Below are 19,884 nucleotides of genomic sequence, written 5' to 3' on the forward strand. Positions count from 1 at the left end.
AAGGAATGTAAAAGCAACTTGATAGAGAGCACTATGTTAGTTCACTATGATGTATTTCAGATCAAGCTAGCACGTGATGCCTCTCCGTATGGGGCAGTAATCTCTCACGTATTACGTAGTGGGGAGGAAAGACCAATTGCTTTTCCTTCACGCACTCCCAGTGCCAGTGAGCGCAATTATATGCAAATCGAAAGGGAAGCTTTGGTATTAATTTTTGGGGTCAAGTAGTTCCACAAATACTTGTATGGTCGTTAGTTTACTCTCGTTATGGACCATAAGCCCCTAACAGCAATCCTCCATTCAAAGTCCCCAGTTCCAACATTAGCTGCAGTCCGAATGCAGAGATGGGCTTTGATTCTGTCAGCATATACATATGATATTGAATACAGACGATCAGCTAATCACAGTAATACTGATGCTATGTCTAGATTGCCTTCCCCATCACGAGTTACACCTGATAGGGAAGAGATGTTCTATACATTGATGAACTGCCAGTCACAGCTGAAGAGATGGGTAGAGCAATCAAACGTAACCCAGTGATGTCAAAGGTGTATGATTATACTGCAAATGGATGGCTAAACCAGGTAACAGACAAAGATATTCATCCATTCTTCATTCGTAGGAATGAATTATCAGTCGATAAAGATTGTAGCATGTGGGGTGCAAGAATGGTTATACCAAATAAATTCAGATCCAAATTATTAGGCGACCTCCATCACCAGCACCTGGGAATATGCTTGACCAAGAGTTTTGCACGCAGTTACTTATTGTGGCCAGGTCTTGATAAAGATATAGAGTACATCGTAAGTCAGTGTACAACATGTCAATCGGTAAGCAAGCAACCACCATTAGTACCATTACAGCCATGGTGTGGCAAAGGCTACATATTGATTTTACTGAGCTAGAATGACAACAATTGTTCATTGTCATTGATAGCCATTTGAAGTGGGTCGAGGTGTTTCCAATGTGGAAAATAACAAGTAAAGCATTAGACATTTTGCGAAGATTATTTTCTTCATTTGGCCTACCAGAAGAAATTGTTTCGGATAATGGACCACAATTTCGTTCAGAAGAATTTGCACAGTTCACGAGCAAAAATGGTGTGAAACATACCAAAGGTCCCACCGTACTGCCCTGCTTCGAATGGTGCAACAGAGCGCACTGTACAAATTGTAAAACGTGCCCTCATCAAACAAATGTTGGATCCAAATCCAAAGAAACGACAGTTGTCATTGGACCACAAATTGGCTAATTTTCTAATAACGTATCGTAATACTCCTGACACAACTACTGGTAGAATACCAGCAGAGTTGGTTCTCAAACGACAGCCACAAACCAGATTCTCGTTGTTAAAACCAAACTTGGCACAGTCCATAAAAGAGACACAATTAAGATAGAAAGAGAATCACGATAGAGGTAGAGTAAGAGAGAGAAGTGTGAAATTAAATCAGAAGGTGAGAGTGAAGAACCATCACCATAAATGATTAAAGTGGTTACCAGGAAGAGTGGTGAAGATATGTGGTCCTCGCACATATTTGGTCAAGGTGTTTGATAATGGACAGGTTAGGTTTGTTCACATTGATCATATTTTACCTACAGACATGGAAGGAGTTGAAGGTGGGAATGATTCAATTATTTCTGACTCATCAGATAGTTTTGATACACCAGTAGCAAATCCTAAATCCAATGTACTGGAAACAAATTCAAGAGAAAGTCAGAATTTAAGCCGGAGTCCAAGTCAGGAAAACAAACAGTCTGAAGTTCGAGAGTTCAAATGGAAATCAAGGGCATCCCTTGGAGGAAAACTTCCCTCAGGATCAGCCTCGAATGAGTTTAAATTCGACACCATGTTTGGAAGGTTCTGTTCGAGAGCGAAGATATCCTCTTCAAAACAGAAAACAAGTGGTTAAGCTTGATTTGTAAATATGGCAAAATAAGTCCATATCTTTTGTTATGTATGATGATTGTTTGTTATAATAACTTCTTCATTAAAGAGGGAGAAGTGTAATGTCTGTAGCTCCACACTGTGGACACCTGTGTTACTGCAGCTAGTACTGTTTAAGAGATCACCTGACCAGCAGGTCAGAAGATTCCGGAACCTGCAGCCATCTTTGAGGTTGTGTGTTGTGTGCTTCCCTGAAGATATCACAGTCTGTGTTAATTATTTTAATGTACCATTTGTTACTATGGCTCAATTTTTCCCAATCCCTTTTTTTGGCGCACTTACCCTAAATGCGCTGACTTTGCACGCTGGAAACGGTGCCGAAAAAAAGTGGCCCCATCCTGCCCGCTCTGCCGAGTCTCCGGTGTCCCAGCGTGGCGTACATAGTGCAGTGGGGGGTGCGGAGCAACAGCCCAGCACATAAAACACTGCCGGCAGCTGCGCGCACGCGCAGTGGAGACTATGCGCATGCTCCCCGCCCTCTCAGCATGTCCTGCGGGCTGCGAGCAGGACCCAATGCTCGCAACTCCTATCCCCGGCCAGGTGCCTCTCGCACAGGCCGGCCGGCCCACTGACTTCCTGGGCCGAGGTAGGACTTGAGTTTTATTTTTTATTTATTGATGGTTGTGCTTTGTTTAGTGAGGAGAGTTTTGATTGTGGGGGGGGTGGGGGCGGAGAGTATTGATGGGGTGGTGGTGGTGGGGTGGGCGGGGAAATTTAAAAAAAAACTTGTTTCTGGCATAAAGGTAGGACTTCTATTTTTTAATTTGTTATTGATTGATTGCTTATTACTTTTTGGCCTTTGTTTAGTGCTTTGTAAGTCTTGGTGCAGGTCCTCTCAGCTTCCTTGTATTTTTTAATTTGCTATTGAATGCTTATTTTTGTGCTTTGTTTAGTGCTTTCTAAGTCTTGGTACTTTAACCTGCGCCAAATTCTTAACTGCCCGCAATGTTTTTTCAGAACTGGCCACATACGCTGACCCAAGTCGATTTGGAGTAAGTTTTAGCTGGCCAAATGGCCAAAACTGGCATAAGTGGCTGGGAATGCCCCCTTTTGAAAAAAAAACTCAACTAAAAAAAAACTTACTCTGCAGCAAGTTATTGGGGAAAATGGCGTTTTTTAAACTTATGCCAGAAAAACCAACTTACTCCAAAATTGGGCCCACTGTGAGGAAATGACCTGGTTTGTGTATAGTAATTCAGAAAGCAATTAGTCGTGATTTCAGGACACTGGCATTTAAATCTACATCTTCTGCATGTTAATTATCTGTATGTACTACGCAAGGGAACGAGAGTTCAAAGGCTTTGTTGGTATAAGAGATGAGAAGGCTGTTTGTTAGACACTAGGTACTGGAAATTCGAAAGGTGTGTGTCTCACAAAAAGCTGCTGGAAATTGGAACAAGCAGAAAGCTGGCCTTGTGAAGTGTCTCAATAACTTTCATACATGGTTTGTATAATATGATGGTTTAAATAAAAGACCTGATCCTGCCATTACTGCAACTGAGTGTGTGTGTAATTTGGTGTTTAGAGCAACAAAGTGAAAAGAGCAAGAAAACTGTCCAACAATGACCATCTGTATATGTCCCACTCAACAGAAAGACCCTCTCTAAAAAGTTATTTTTTCATCTTTGCAGAGGAAGGTGGCACACAACAAAAGGGAAAGAACTCGAACAGGAGGAGGCCCGGCAAATCTGCACCCACTGACATCCTTGGAAGAGAGGGTTGCTGATTGCTGCTTTGGTGGGTCCTGCCTGGAGAAAAGCAATCACCACTGCAAAGCTGGACCCACGCTCGAGGGAGAGGGTAAGTCCTGCAAATTCCAGTCTGGCTTTGCTAAATGTTAAGTACTGTGGGGCTAGCCATACTTTGGTTCATGGGGATGTCTCCATCAGCTACGCTTCGGTTGATGCAAACCGCTATCATTCATCGTCGTCCTTCAAATGAGCCTGCTGCCTGCACTGTGTGAGCCTACTCATGCCACCCTGTCCCCTCCTCTGCTGCTAACCATTTGTCTGTTCTGTTATATTTCGCAGAACTTGAGGCCAACCCTGGCGAGGCTGAAGCCAATGCAGAAGAAGATTCAGACGCGGACGAGCCTGGAGGAGAACATCTTCCAATCCCACCTTTCAGACCAAGAGCATGGGGTGAGGGTGTGGTGATGGATGAAGCCCACACTGTTGTACTCACTCTGGAGGTGGAGGTGCCAGGCCTTTTCCTGAGTGGTACGAGTGTTGGTGGGACATTCCATGGTTATTCACAGTCCAAGGCTGGGGATTCCAGTGGCGTGCAAGTTTGATACAAGAATATTTTTATTAAAGTTAAGTACAAACAAGTGTTTGTTAAACTTTTGAATAAAATATATTTTAAATTATAACTGAATCATTTCCATTATTTTTTCCATTATTAACACAACTTTTTGAAGTAAAGAACACAACACAACATTACAGAACAGGTCCAAACAGTAAACATGGTCCATTTGGAATAGTTGCCGCTGAGCCTTCCGGCAGCAAAGCGTTCACGGATGAGCTGCTGGCACAAGGCTCGAGCAATCGTTAAAAGGGGCACGACGGCCCACCCTCCTGCACCTGCTCTGGATTCAGGTAGTTGCATAGCTTCCTCGTCCACTGCAGCTTCCTCTTCATCATCAGCTTCTCTCACCTCAGATGAGTCTTCTACCACCAGCTGCTACTGCCTTATGATGGCTAAGTTATGCAGTATGCAGCACACAACAGTGAACTGACCGACAATCTCAGGGGAGTATTGCAAGAAGCCTCCGGGATGATCCAGACATCGGAAACGGCGTTTCAAGATGCCAACGGTCCTCTACTTATGCTGCATGTCGCAATGTGCGACATGTTATACACCCGGTCAGCTTCCGTCCGGGTTAAGCGTGGGGGTGTCATGAGCCAGGTGGCGAGGCCGTACCCATTGTCTCCTAGCAGCCAGCTCTGCCCTTCTGGCTGCTGCTGAAATATGGCGGATATCGCGCTCTCGCATAGGATGCTCCCAGGGTATCTTGCATCAACTGACATTGAAACATAGAAAATAGGACCAGTAGTAGGCCATTCGGCCCTTCGAACTTGCACCGCTATTGAATATGATCCTCTATCTCAACACCATATTCCCGCTTTCTCCCCAGACCCCTTGATGCCTTTTGTGTCGTGAAATCTATCTATCTCCTTCTTAAATTTATTCAGTGACTTGGTCTCCACAGTTTTTTGTGGTAGAGAATTCCACAGGTTCACATTTCTCCTCAACTCAGTCCTAAATTTCCTACCCCGTATCCTGAGACTGTGACCCCCTTGATCTCGATTTCCCAGCCAGGGAAACAATTCTTTCCGCATCCAGTCTGTCCAGACCAGTCAAAATTTTATACGTTTCAATGAGATCCCCTCTCATTCTTCTAAACTCTAGTGAATACAGGCCTAGTCGATCCAATCTCGACTCATACGATAGTCCTGCCATCCCAGGAATCAGTCTGGTGAATCTTCGCTGCACTCCCTCTATGGGAAGTATATCCTTTCTAGGTAAGGAGACCAAAACTGCACACAATACTCCAGGTGCGGTCTCACCAAGGCCCTGTATAACTGTAGTAAGGCATCCTTGCTCCTGTATTCAAATCCTCTTGCAATGAAGGCCTACATACCATTTGCCTTCCTAACTGCTTGCTGCACCTGATTGTTTGCTTTCAATGACTGGTCTACAAGGATACCCAGGTCCATTTGTACATCGACATTTCCCAAGCTATCACCATTTAAATAATACTTTGCCTTTATGTTTTTCCTACCAAAGTGGATAACTTCACATTATCTACGTTATACTGCATCTGCCATGTGTTTGGCCACTCACGCAACCTTTCTAAATTGCCTTGTAGCGTCTTTGCACCCTCCTCACAACTCAATCCCACCTAGTTTTGTGTCATCAGCAAACTTGGAAATATTACATTTGGTTCCCTCATCCAAATCATTTATATACATATTGTGAATAGCTGGGGCCCAAGCACTGTTCCCTGTGGTACCCCATGAGTCACTGCCCGCCACAGCGAAAAAGACCCATTTATTTCTATTCTCCGTTTCCTGTCAGTTAACCAATTTTGAATCCATACCAGTATATTACCCTCAAACCTATATGCTTTAATTTTGCGATGCATGTCGTCACACGAGCTGCACAGTTACGGAGTGGAAGCCTTTTCTGTTCCGGTACATCTCGGAATCCGCCAAAGGTGCTCGCAAGGCGATGTGGGTACAATCAATGCAGCCCTGTACCTTTGGGAAGCCAGCAATCCTGGAGAAGCCCACAGACCTTTCAGGCATTGCTTGGACAGTCATGGGGAATTTCATGTAGTCATTCCTCCGGGCATCTAGTGCAGCAGTCACCTGCCGAATGCAGATATGTGTTGCATGTTGAGAAATGGCGCACACATCCCCAGTTGTGGCCTGGAATGATCCAGATGCATCGAATGAAATTGCAGCTGTAACCTCCACTTCAACTGACAAAGCAGTCCTCCTCACGCTTCCAGGTTGCAGGTCTGCTTTTACTAACTCACAGATCTCGGTTACAACTTCTTTGCGGAAACTCAGCCTTCTGACAGTCTGCATCACTCAGGTGCAGATATGAACACCTGTCTCGATATACCCAACGTGAGTAAGGCCTCCTACCCAAGATCCTACGTGCTCAGAGGTTCCTCATGCAATGATGTCGAATCAATTGCCTCCTCCGCAGCACCATCATGCAGAGGCGTGCACGAGGTATGGCATTGTCAATATTGCCCCCATGATTAAATTGTACCTTTGCAAGGTCAAAACAGCAGGACAAGTTTCTTTGTTCCGGCTCTCCCAAAGTATGGACCACACCCAGGTCTGCGCATGCACAATAGGCTTGCTTAGAACAGGAAGCTAGGCATTCAAATGCGGACATTTGGGGCAACCAAGTCTAATGCGATTCTTTAATTTTAGATTTTTTTCAAAGTACCACCCCGCCACCGACCAAATGTCTCCTCACGGGCTCGAGGGTGGGGCGGCAGAATCGCTCCCTCACCTGGACACAGGGGCTCGGCAAACACCCCCACTCCCAGGCTTCTTTTAATGCTGCTGCATAGTGTAAGGGTTCTCATCTCTTCAGTTCGGCTTCCACTACCCCCAGCCTGCCTTTCCCCTCTACTCCAGGCTTCTTTTGATGCTGCTACATAGTGTAAGGGTTCTCATCCCTTCAGTTCGGCTTCCACACACCCCCTCCCCCCCCAGGCTTCTTTTGAAGCCGAGCCCCGAGCTCGGGACCGATTTTGACGGTTGACCCTTGAGCCCGGTTTGGAGACGTTCGGTGGTGGCATGGCACCTTGAAAAAATTAAGCTTCATGATGCATATTTAATGTATTCTTGACTCTCGCTAAAACTTCGCCTAGAAACAATGGCGTCTTTCTGCGCCGATTTTTTAAGGTGCGTTGCTTTTTTTTTTTAAACAGAGGCACACTTAGAGGCATACATTACATAATGTGCACCAATGTTCCCCGTAAGCTGCACTACCTCCTGCGCGGTCTTGCCTCCCCTAATGCGTGGCCCATTCAAATTTTTGCACATGAGCGGTACACCGACAATGGAAAATCTGGTGCGGGGCCTTGCAGATGACTGTGCGGCTGCACAGCTTAGTGGGAACATCGCTGTGCACTCCCCCCTCCCCGAAGATAAGCTTGCAACTCTTCCCCAGCCTACTCCCATATATGTATGTGCACAAGAGTATCCCCAATTAATACCCACCACCTGAATACAATTAACACCCTCTTGCTGTACACCACTTGAATATAACTGACATTAGAAACATAGAAAATAGATGCAGGAGTAAGCCATTCGGCCCTTCGAGCCTGCACCACCATTCAATATGATCATGGCTGATCATGCAACTTTAGTACCTCATTGCAAGGCTGCATGGGTTTTTAAGATTAATGTTTTGTAACAATAATAAACAAAGTTAATTATCAAACACATTAATTCTCAAGCTTTTCAAATCTGCTAAAAGGATAAGGAATTATCCAACAGCTCAGATATTTTTACATGACTTCAAAGTTTATCTACATTTCCCAATGACCTCTATTGTCTTTCTAAAAATTTAATTTCCCATCACACTTGGGGAAAATAGTATCGACATTATATGACAGATAGCAAGGGTGCACATATACAAAGTTTTTATTACATCATATCTATAGTTAGATATCTTAGACACTTGCACCTTACACTGCTGCTGGATAGGCTTGTTGCAAAAAGACTTACACTAAACTTACATTTCTCCAGATAAATAGTCATTTCCCCACATTGCATCCTACTGCTTGATTTTAATTTTCAATTTAGTTGGGTTGCTTCTATAAATATAAATTATAATAAATAAAAATTACTTATACTTCACCTGTACAGTTATATCCATTAAAAACGCTTTCTAGTATTGATTTTGTCTCTTCAAATATATCCGACTGTGAAGAATCATCATCAAAAACTCGGTCAAAGACAAATTGGAGATCCTTGTTTTTTCTTTTGTTTAAGTCACGGCATTGACCTTTACGACCATAAAAAAAGTTCATTTCCTCCACTTTGGGATCAAAAACTAACATGTGCTTATCAACTACATGCACAACTTTGTGGTGGCTTCCATTCTGCTCTCTCGAATTTTCTGGCCGCACACGGATATAAACTTTCACATGATTACACATATTATTTTCAGTGTTAGACATGATGGTGCGCTCAAATATTCCTGTTTAAAAGCATCTGTTTCAAATGTAGCCCATTCGCCTCTTTCCTGCAAGATTTAGAAACAAAAGTAAATTTGTGAAGTTTCATTATTGCAGAGCAGAGAGCAAGAGTTACCTGAAGCCAAGCTTCAATTGCAGAATAAGTAGACAAATATATAAATAGATTGATCACCTTTTGTACAGTATACATGTTTGAAGGCCATCTGTAAAAGGCATGCTTCTTTTTGTGAAAAAACACTGACAATGGAATGAGTTTATGGATTCACAAATTTTTCAATGAGGGAAGTATCAACAATATTAATAAAAACATTACTTCTACATTAAAATTTACTTACAAAGCTTCAATTGGAGAGGAGTGAGAAAAAAAAGTGATGTAGCATTAGCATCATCAATTTCAATGTGACAATTGTATTGTTAGTTATTTAACTAAGTTGACACAAATCTTTCAATATTTCTTGTCCTTGACGATCTAAACAAAATATTTTCAACCATTCCTTACAATTCTTAAAATACAAATACCCCTGTACTTTTAAAAGGCAGTAAAGCCAAATAACAACTGTCACTCATTAACATGGAGCAATTTTAGTTAAAAAAAATGAAGTCTATTTTAATGCATGACACATTAAAAAAATAAGCATGTTTTTGAAAATTCTGTGGAAGGGAAAACTGTAGCAGCGTGAAAGGTGACCAATTTCTCCTCAAAAAGGGGACATATAATAAGGCAGGAAACTAAGGTCAATTAGTCAAGATGAGCAGAGGAGATAGATTTTTTTTAAAATGCACTGGATATGGTTTATATCAATTTCCATAAAGCATTTGTGGTCACCACAAAAGACATTTACTGCAAAGATAATGGCACATGGAATTATAGGAACGAGGCCACATGTATCGATATGGTTTGAGGGAAAAAAGGACACAGTGGGGGATAAAAGGAATTTTCTTCAACTGGAAAGAAGTGGTGAGGTGTTCTAAGGGGTCTGTGTTGGGAACACTTGTGAATGATCTGGACTTAAGAATATAAAAATGTTCTGATGACACCAAATTGGAAGGTATGGGAAAACGTTACGCAAATTGTATAAAATTGCAGAAGAACCTAGTTGGGCTAGCGGGATGGTCAGGTAGGTAGGTAGCAGATGTAGTTCAAAGTAGAAAAATATGAAGCAATACATTTTGGAAGTAAAAACAGGACAAGATTGAAAATGGAGCAGAGGGACCTTGGTGTGCTGAAACACAGGTCACTAAGGCTGGTACATGTACAATGTCTCAAACTCGGCTAGCTTGGGACTGAGATCATGCCGATTTTTGGATTTTTCCAGATTTCAGATAAGAAAATCAAGAGCGTATGTATGCTACCGAGACTGACAAAGTACTAATGGTGGCATGGGTCAGTTCGAAGATCATTCGCCAAGGCTCGGCAAGGACCGACCGCATGCCATTTAAAACATAGCAGCTAAGCCGATAACTAGTCCGGTCCGCCGGTTTCTGGACAATAATTCCGGATTTTATTTTACTGAATATCAAATGGAATTTTCTCAAAAATGTCCGGATTTCGGACAACTCTGATTTTCGCACAGCCGGATTTGAGACGTACCTTATTGGCAAAGTTCGTAAGAAAGGTATATGGGATCCTTAGATTTGTATCGAGGCTTAAAATATTCAAATATATAATAAGACCATGATTAGGCCACAAGTATTGTGTAAATTTTGGGCAGACAATTATAGAAACAATATAAATACATTTAATAGTGTAAATTTATGAAAATGTTATCAGGCTGAGAGGTTGCAGTTATGAAGAGACTTCAGAAGTTTATTGCACCCCCGCTCCCCCACTAAACCTCAGAAGTGACCTAATAGAAATCATCAATATAACAAAAAGGGAATCAAGGAAAATGGAGAACAGGCGGGAGAGTGGAAATGAGGTCGGTGATCAGCTATGATCTTATTGAGGCTCGAGGGGCTACTCCTGCTCTTGTTCTTAAAGATAAGGTAAAGAAAGACTATATAAGTGCCTTTCACAGCCTCAGTACGTCCCAAAGCACTTTACAGCCAATACTTTTGATGTGCAGTCACTATTCTAAAGGATGTAATGAGGTCTGGAGCTGAATGTTCCTGGTGGAACCCAAACTGAACATCTGTGAGCAGATTATTGGTAAGTGCCGCTTGATAGCACTGTTGACCATACCTTTCATCACTTTGCTGATAATTGAGAGTAGACTAATGGGGCGGTAATTGGCTGGATTGGATTTGTCCTGCTTTTGGTGGACAGGACATGCCTGTGCAGTTTTCAACATTGTCGGGTAGATGCCAGTGTTGTAGCTGTACTGGAACAGCTTGGCGAGAGTTGCGGCTAGTTCTGGAGCACAAGTCTTCAACACTGAAGGAAAGGTCGTATCTGACTAATTTGATTGAATTTTTTTGAGGGGGTAACAAGGAGGGTCGATGAGGATAGTGCATTTGATGTACTGTATAATGTAGTGTATATGGATTTTAGCAAGGCTTTTGATAAGGTCCCACATACCAGACTGTCATGAAAGTAAAAGCCCATTGGATCCAAGGCAAAGGCAAGTTGGATCCAAAATTGGCTCAGAGGCTGTAAGCAAAGATAATGGTCGATGGGTGTTTTTGTGACAGGATGGCTGTTTCCAGTGGAGTTCCGCAGGGCTCAGTACTAGGTCCCTTGCTTTTTGTGGTATTTATCAATGATTTAGACTTGAATGTAGTGGGTATGATTAAGACGTTTGCAGATGATACTAAAATTGACCTGTGGTTGATAGTGAAGAACAAAGCTGCAGACTGCAGGAAGATATCAAGACTGGTCAGGTGGGCAGAACAGTGGCAAATGGAATTCAATCCAGAGAGGTGTGAGATACTGCATTTGGGGAGGGCTAATAAGGCAAAGGACTAGACAATAAATGGTAGGTCACAGAGAAGTGTAGAGGAACAGAGGGACCTTGGAGTACATGTCCACAGATCTCTGAAGGTAGCAGGACAGGTAGATAAGGTGGTTAAGAAGGTATTGGGGATACTTGCCTTTATTAGTCGAGGCATAGAATACAAGAGTAGCGAGGTTATGCTCGAACTGTATAAAACAATAGTTAGGTCACAGCTAGAGTACCGAGTGCAATTCTGGTCACCACATTACAGGAAAGATGTGATTGCACTGGAGAGGATACAGAGGAGATTTATGAGGATGTTGCCTGGACTGGAGAAGATTGGATAGGCTGGGTTTGTTTTCTTTGGAACAGAGGAGGCTGAGGGGAAACCTTATTGAGGTGTATAAAATTATGAGAGGCCTCAATAGAGTGGATAGGAAGGACCAATTTCATTTAGCAGAGGGGTCAACAACCAGGGGGCATAGATTTAAAGTAATCGGTAGGAGGTTTAGAGGGGATTGGAGGGGAATTTTGTTTCATCCAGAGGATGGTGGGGGTCTGGAACTCACTACCTGAAACAGTGATAGAGGCAGAAACCTTCACCACATTGGATAGATGTGCACTTGAAGTCCTGTAACCTACAAGGCTACGGACTGAGAGTTGGAAAGTGGGATTAGGCTGGATAGCTCTTTGTCGGCCGGCACATACACGATGGGCCGAAATGACCTCCTTTCGTGCTGTAAATTTCGGTGATTTTAATATTAAGGACACGGGGAGAAAACGGGGTGCATGGGGCTGGACTGGATGATCATAAGAACATAAGAAATAGGAACAGGCGTAGGCCATACTGACCATCGAGCCTGCTCCCATTCAATAAGATCATGGCTGATCTGATCATGGACTCAGCTCCACTTCCCTGCCCACTCCCCATAACCCCATATCATTTAAGAAACTGTCTATTTCTGTCTTAAATGTATTCAATGTCCCAGCTTCCACAGATCTCTGAGGCAGCAAATTCCACAGATTTACAACCCTCAGAAGAAATTTCTCCTCATCTGTTTGAAATGGGCGCCCCTTATTCTAAGATCATGCCCTCTAGTTCTAGTCTCCCCCATCAGTGGAAACATCCTCCCTGCATCCACCTTGTCAAGCCCCCTCATAATCTTATACGTTTCGATAAGATCACACCTCATTCTTCTGAACTCCAATAAGTAGAGGTCCAACCTACTCAATCTTTCCTCATAAGTCAACCCCCTCATCCCCAGAATCAACCTAGTGAACCTTCTCTGAACTGCCTCCAAAGCAAGTATATCCTTTCGTAAATATGGAAACCAAAACTGCATGCAGTATTGTAGGTGTGGCCTCACCAATACCCTGTATAACTGTAGAAAGACTTCCTTGCTTTTATAATTCCCTTTGCAATAAAGGCCAAGATACCATTGGCCTTCCTGATCACTTGCTGTACATGCATACTATCCTTTTGTGTTTCATGCACGTACCCCAGGTCCCGCTATACTGCAGCACTTTGCAATCTTTCTCCATTCAAATAATAACTTGCTCTTCGATTTTTTCTGCCGAAGTACATGACCTCACACTTTCCAACATTATACTCCATCTGCCAAATTTTTGCCCACTCACTTAGCCCAAGTCCTTTTGCAGATTTTGTGTCCTCCTCACACATTGCTTTTCCTCCCATCTTTGTATCGTCAGCAAACTGGTTACGTTACACTCAGTCCCTTCTCCCAAGTCGTTAATATAGATTGTAAATAGTTGGAGGTCCCAGCACTGATTCTTGCAGCACCCCACTAGTTACCGGTTGCCAACCAGAGAATGAACCATTTATCTCTACTCTCTGTTCGTTCGCCAATCCTCTATCCATGCTAATATATTAGCCCCAACCCCGTGAACTTTTATCTTGTGCAGTAACCTTTTATGTGGCACCTTGTGGAAGTCCAAATACACATCCACTGGTTCCCCTTTATCCACCCTGTTCGTTACATCCTCAAAGAACTCCAGCAAATTTGTCAAACATGACTTCCCCTTCATAAATCCATGCTGACTCTGCCTGACCGAATTTTGCTTTTCCAAATATCCTGCTACTGCTTCTTTAATAATGGACTCCAACATTTTGCCAACCACAGATGTTAGACTAACTGGTCTATTGTTTCCTGCTTTTTTGTCAGCCTCCTTTTTTAAATAGGGACGTTACATTTGCAGTTTTCCAATTTGCCAGGACCTCCCCAGAATCCAGAGAATTTTGGTAAATTACAACCAATCCCTGCCGCTACTTCTCTTAAGACCCTCGGATGCAAGCCATCAGGTCCAGGGGATTTATCTGTCTTTAGTTCTATTATCTTACTGAGTACCATCTCCTTAGCAATTGTGATTGTGTTAAGTTCCTCCCCCCCCCATAGCCCCTAAACTATCCACTATCGGAATATTGTTAGTGTCCTCTACCATAAAGACTGATACAAAATATTTGTTCAGAGTTTCTGCCATCTCCATGTTTCCCATTACTAATTCCCTGGTCTCATCCTCTCAGGAACCAACATTTACTTTAGCCACTCTTTTCCTTTTTATATACCTATAGAAACTGTTGCTATCTATTTATAGTTTGTGCTAGTTTACTTTCATAGTCTATCTTCCCTTTCTTAATCATTTTTTAGTCGTTCTTTGCTGACTTTTAAAAGCTTCCCAGTCTTCTGTCCTCCCACTAGTTTTGGCCACTTTGTATGCCCTTATTTTTAATTGGTTACCGTCCTTTATTTCTTTAGTTAGCCACGGATAGCTATATTTTCTCTTACACCCTTTCCTCCTCACTGGAATATCTTTTTCTTGAGAGTTGTGAAATATCTCCTTAAACGTACACCAACCGTCTATTTTCCCAGTCCACTTTACCCAACTCTGCCCACATACCTTCATAGTCTCCTTTATTTAAGCTTAGTACGCTAGTTAGCAATCCAACTTTCTCACCCTCCATCTAAATTTGAAATTTAATCATGCTATGATCACTCATTCCAAGGGGATCCTTTACTAGGAGAATGTTTATTAATCCTGTCTCATTACACAGGACCAGATCTAAGATAGCCTGCTCTCTGGTTGATTCCCTTACATACTGCTCAAGGAATCCATCCCTTATGCACGAGATGAACTCCTCCTCAAGGTTACCCTGAACAATTTGATTTGTCCAATCAATATGGAGGTTAAAATCACCCATGATTTTTGCTGTTGCCTTTTTTACAAGCCCTCACTATTTCCTGGTTTATGCTTGACCAACAGAGTTGCTACGGTTAGGGGGCCTATAGACTACGCCCACCAGCGACCCTTTCCCTTTATTGTTCCTTATCTCCACCCAAACTGTTTCAACACCCTTATCATTTGAGCCAATATCGTTTCTTACTATTGTAGTGATGCCATCCTTTATCAATAGAGTTACCCCACCTCCTTTTCCTTTCGGTCTGTCCTTCAGGATTGTCCATAGAGGAAAACGTCAGTGGAGACTTAATGCAGCGAAATGACAGTTTCTGCGTGTGGATTTTATCGGGTTACAATCGCCGCTGCTCGCCAATCATGAATGCCACTTCTAACGTTTGCAGTCCTGCGGATAGGAAAGTGGGCGCCAGGCCCACAGTATCCTCACCCGCAGGCATAGTAGTTGCGGATATCGGGTTAGTAGAAGTCGCACCTCCCGCCAGATCGGAAGAATTTATTCTGAAGGTGCTATCGCTTTCCAGATCATTCTGATTGTATTGAGCAGCAAGTTGCCGCTGGGCATCTGGACCCTTCCCTCCCTCCTTCTCAGCAGTTGGTCATCGCCACCTTACGCTTAACTGCTTCATGTAGTTTGGGGGGGGGGGAGAAATAATATTTTAAAAAATAAATTATAACCAGATCGGCGGCAACAACAACGACACACTCACCGACTTCCCAGTCAGGAGTCGCCCCAGTCTCGCCACCCAACAACACCCGGGACTCGACCTTCCAACAAGATTTAAACCGGACCGTTCGTTAGCCCGGCTTGCCATTGGCTGAAAAGACGCAGAGGAGCTTCAATCCGATTGGTGGGCTTGCGAGCGCGACGTCATTGCGGCACTTGAAATGCAAGGCCGCTGAGCGAACGGGTGTCCCTTCCTTTACCGTCCGGGGGGGAAGCAACCGGATAAACCCTTGTGTGTAATTTGTGCCGAAAAGGCATAATTTTGTATTTTATAGAGTTTAAAGAAAATAAACATAAAATTGTGTCCGGTCGAATTTTATTCAACAAAATAGGCAGTTAAAGTTCATTTTAAATAATAATTTAAACACTTGAGTGGGTTTTTTTGGTGTTATAACAATAACGGTGAACAAATGTTAAGATTTTTTAAAAATCCAATTTTTAAAGGCTTTTTTGAGATGTCATTTGGGGGACGTCGCGAAATAATTACTTGTTGTCCAGTACGCGGCCTTTCAGTGGCGGGTGGCCTTGCAGAAAGTTGTGGAGTGAGCCGAGTCATTCGCTGAGATCAGTAGCCGGTTAACGGGTTGTGTTTACCGTGCGATCAGCAGCTGCCCCCTTCCTGTTCGCTGGATTCACACACCTGCCTAGGAGGTTTTGTTTTCTTTCCCCCCTTCTCCCTAAATAAAAAAAACCCATAAAACCCGACATGATTTGGGCTTTGATAAACCGCCGCCTCATAACCCTTTCCTTAGTCAGCAAGGCGGCGCTTGGTGTGAAACCGGCTCAACTTGCTCTCGGCGTCGCCTTTCCAATCGGCCTTGGTTGCTGCAATCCACAGCCGCCTGCCGCCAGATGCATCTCCCTGTCAGCACTTCGCAAAGTTTACCACGCGCAACTGCCAGGGACTCTTGAATTGGCAACCGACTCGAAAGAAAGCTCCACTAAAAACAGTTTACAACATACTCCGTGTTTGCACAAACCCGTGATGGTTAAAGAGGTGATTAAATATTTGTCACCAAAACCGGGACAGGTGAGTCTAGATTTTGAGCCAACGTCATTAATCACAACCCTCCCGTTAATAGTTAATCCATTTAATATTTTATTGTCGGCATTGTTAAATAGAATTTACAGCACATAAACAAGGCCTCAGGTAGATGGAAAAAATCCCATGGCACTATTTCAATGAAGAGCAAGGGAGTTATCCACGGTGTCCTGACCAATATTTATCCCTCAATCAACATCACTGAAACAGATTATCTGGCCACTATCACATTGCTGTTTGCGGGAGCTTGCTGTGCGCAAATTGGCTGCTGTGTTTTCTATATTACAACAGTGACTACACTTCAAAACTACTTCATTGGTTGTAAAGCGCTTTGGTACGTACGGTGGTCGTGAAAGGCGCTGGATAAATGCAAGTCTTTTATGCTCCATATGAGCCTAGTTATTGGAGGATAGATATATTCAATGACTTGTGATCAGATTTGGGAGTGACCATAAAAAGCGTGAAATTAACATATGCTTTCAAGCCCCAAATATTGATATGAAAATGATTTGTAATCTGGTAGAAGTATATATTTTTTAGTGCAATAATTTTCCACACAGGTATTTATAAAAGAAATATGCATTGGATATGGATGCTAAAGAATGAATGTTAAGGGCCCTTTTGAAAATCACCCAGCAGATTATGTAGCATATGTGGAGGAGGGGGGGATCCCCAATGGAGGGCTCTCTATGCAGGTGTCCTCCCTTTATCTTTTGGGGACTTAGCCTGGAAGGTGTTGGATAGGGCAGTCCTATGCGATAAGATTTTAAGTCGGTTCACGAACTCGCAGGCCGCCTGCTTTTTCTGCGGCCTGGAGGAAGTTCGTATTCCATGTTTACGTGGAGTGTGAGAGGTTGCAGCCCCTCTTCCACTATTTGAAGGGTTGCTCCTCAATTTTTGGCTGTACATCAATCCCACGCTCCTGATCTTTGGTCACCTGGTGCGGGCAAGTCAGAAGACCTTCTTGTAGGGACTGCTCCTGGCCTGGGCAAGGTGGCCATCAGGCAGTGAGCGGTCAAGGATGTCATTCGGCCCGACTGCCTACCTGCCTCTCTTCTGTGGCTACGTTCGCGCCTGGGTATCCCTGGAGATGGAGCACACGGTGTCCACCAGCACACTCTGGGCCTTCTGCGACTGGTGGGACTGGAGTGCATAATCACAACCGGGAACAATATTTTGATTTGATTTGTTAAGATTCGTTTCAAATTTATGTTAATTAACAGTCGTTATTTGTTCCCGTTTTAAAAAGGGGGCATAAACTTGACTTTAAATTGGCAATTGCCAATATTTAAAAGAGATAGCATATGAAGTGGGGTCAGGGCGGAGAGAAACAGAGTTAACCTTTGAGGTTGACGACATAAGAAGCAGGAGCAGGAGTAGGCCATTCGGTCCCTCGAGCCCGCTCTGCCATTCAACAAGATCATGGCCGATCTACCATCTTAACTCCACCCCCTGCACTTTCCCCATATCCTCTGATTCTCCCAGTATCCAAAAATCCATCAATCTTTGTCTTGCCATCCAATGAGATCATGGCCAATCTTCAATCTTAACTTCATCCCTCCCACTTTCCCCATATCCCTTGATTCTCCCAGTATCCAAAAATACTCCGGTGCAGCCATCCTCCATAATCCGCACTTGCTTTCCAAAGAAATTGGGAACGGTGGTTATATCTCATCTCAGTAACTTATTATCTAATTCTCTGTTTTTTTTTCGTGTTCTAAGATGGTTCATATGCTGCTTAGATCTTTGTTTCTGTTTATCTCCTACTCTCCTGCTCTTTATTTTATTTGTTTCTCAAGTTTGCACGCTTTGCACAAAAGTGAGTTTTCTAAGCCAATTGCTATCCGGCTTCTTTAAGTTTAGTCTTTTTCTCATTCACTGGATGCGATAGTATCTCAAATCGCTTGGTGTAACTACCTCCGTCCTCTTGGATGACTCCAATAACCTCCCAGACTGCTCACAATTTTATCTCTACAATGAGTACCTGCCATTTTGTTTTTGGTTTCAGTGACGAAACACACGCTCTCACGAGATTTCCTACCCAGTCATCCCGCCTGGCACCTTGTAATGATGTTATCGACCAAGTCCATCTCCAACTCGTTTCTCCACAATAATCCTTTTTACAGTCCTGCCGCGGTCGCCAATTTTGTTTAATTTCTGGTCACTTTAATAATCAGGATCGACTGTGAACCATTGTGTTTAATTAGAGTTTAAGATGGAATATAATACATTAGTTATATAGCAAAAACATACAACTGTAACAGATAGTTAATACCCAGCCCCATCGGACAAACGGCTGGCAGTTCTTTAGCTTGCAGTCTTTCTTCCTTTCATCTAGAGCCTTCTTTGGTAAAGCATGGGATCACTCTCGAAGTGTGTTCGACCAGCCCAACCACCACCATCTGTACGATCAATCTTGAGGAGGCTACTTTTATTCTATTTTTAGGGGTAGACCTGACCCTGGATATTGATGAGACCTTTTGACCTATAGAGGTTTCCCTATTACCTTAATATCTAATAAGACTTCTAGTTCTTTGTCCCGATTCTTGAAACAAAGCCGCCTTATAGATGTCTTATGATTTTGGCCACATATCGTTCTGTTTACACTGACCCAGGGTTTCTTCCTATGGAAATCTCTCTCATATCGCTCATCTTTTAATCCCATGAAACCAAACTAGAATCTGCTCACTTTAGAATCGTTATCTCTTTTACGACATAGCAAGATGTTTACGTTGCCTCTCCCAACTTCCATTCATTATCTTTTTGAGGATGTTTCCAGTAGAGTGGACAAGGGAGAACCAGTTGATGTTGTGTATTTGGACTTTCAGAAGGCTTTCGACAAGGTCCCACACAAGAGATTAATGTGCAAAGTTAAAGCACATGGGACTGGAGGTAGTGTGCTGACGTGGATTGAGAACTGGTTGGCAGACAGGAAGCAAAGAGTAGGAGTAAATAGGTACTTTTCAGAATGGCAGGCAGTGACTAGTGGGGTACCGCAAGGTTCTGTGCAGGGGCCCCAGCTGTTTACATTGTACTTTAATGATTTCGACGAGGGGATTAAATGTAGTATCTCCAAATTTGCGGATGACACTAAGTTGGGTGGCAGTGTAAGCTGCGAGGAGAATGCTGTGAGGCTGCAGGGTAGGTGAGTGGGCAAATGCATGGCAGATGAAGTATAATGTGGATAAATGTGAGGTTATCCACTTTGGTGGTAAAAACAGAGAGACAACCTATTATCTGAATGGTGACAAATTAGGAAAAGGGAAGGTGAAACGAGACCTGGGTGTCAAGGTACATCAGTCATTGAAGGTTGGCATGCAGGTACAGCAGGCGGTTGAGAAAGCAAATGGCATG

General features: G+C 43.2%; 2 protein-coding genes and 1 long non-coding RNA gene across 8 annotated transcripts in view; 2 read left to right on the top strand and 1 right to left on the bottom strand.

The window, feature by feature from the left end:
• Positions 1-4,316, top strand: part of LOC139280153 (uncharacterized) — a 179,006-nt gene extending 174,690 nt beyond the window's left edge. Inside the window, exons 1-3 of one of the 4 annotated variants that reach the window (XR_011596635.1) lie at positions 2,095-2,116; positions 3,577-3,745; positions 3,976-4,316. This is a non-coding gene — a long non-coding RNA (uncharacterized lncRNA). The other 3 variants (XR_011596633.1, XR_011596634.1, XR_011596632.1) reach the window with 3 other exon arrangements.
• Positions 1-15,560, bottom strand: part of kif18a (kinesin family member 18A) — a 200,387-nt gene extending 184,827 nt beyond the window's left edge. Inside the window, exons 1-2 of one of the 3 annotated variants that reach the window (XM_070899693.1) lie at positions 15,472-15,560; positions 8,339-8,725 (exon numbers count right to left, since the gene is read on the bottom strand). In XM_070899693.1, the coding sequence (XP_070755794.1) occupies positions 8,339-8,660 (322 nt within the window). In that variant the 5' untranslated portion in view covers positions 8,661-8,725; positions 15,472-15,560. Of the gene's footprint in view, positions 1-8,338; positions 8,726-14,951 lie in introns of all 3 variants that reach the window. The other 2 variants (XM_070899694.1, XM_070899695.1) reach the window with 2 other exon arrangements.
• A 459-nt stretch (positions 15,561-16,019) lies between these two features.
• mettl15 (methyltransferase 15, mitochondrial 12S rRNA N4-cytidine) overlaps positions 16,020-19,884 on the top strand; it is a 155,245-nt gene continuing 151,380 nt past the window's right edge. The window contains exon 1 of the mRNA XM_070898639.1: positions 16,020-16,518. Within this exon, the coding sequence (XP_070754740.1) occupies positions 16,195-16,518 (324 nt within the window). The 5' untranslated portion in view covers positions 16,020-16,194. The remainder of the gene's footprint in view (positions 16,519-19,884) is intronic.

This window comes from Pristiophorus japonicus, chromosome 14 (genome assembly GCF_044704955.1).
Source record: "Pristiophorus japonicus isolate sPriJap1 chromosome 14, sPriJap1.hap1, whole genome shotgun sequence".
Classification (NCBI taxonomy): Eukaryota; Metazoa; Chordata; class Chondrichthyes; family Pristiophoridae; genus Pristiophorus; species Pristiophorus japonicus.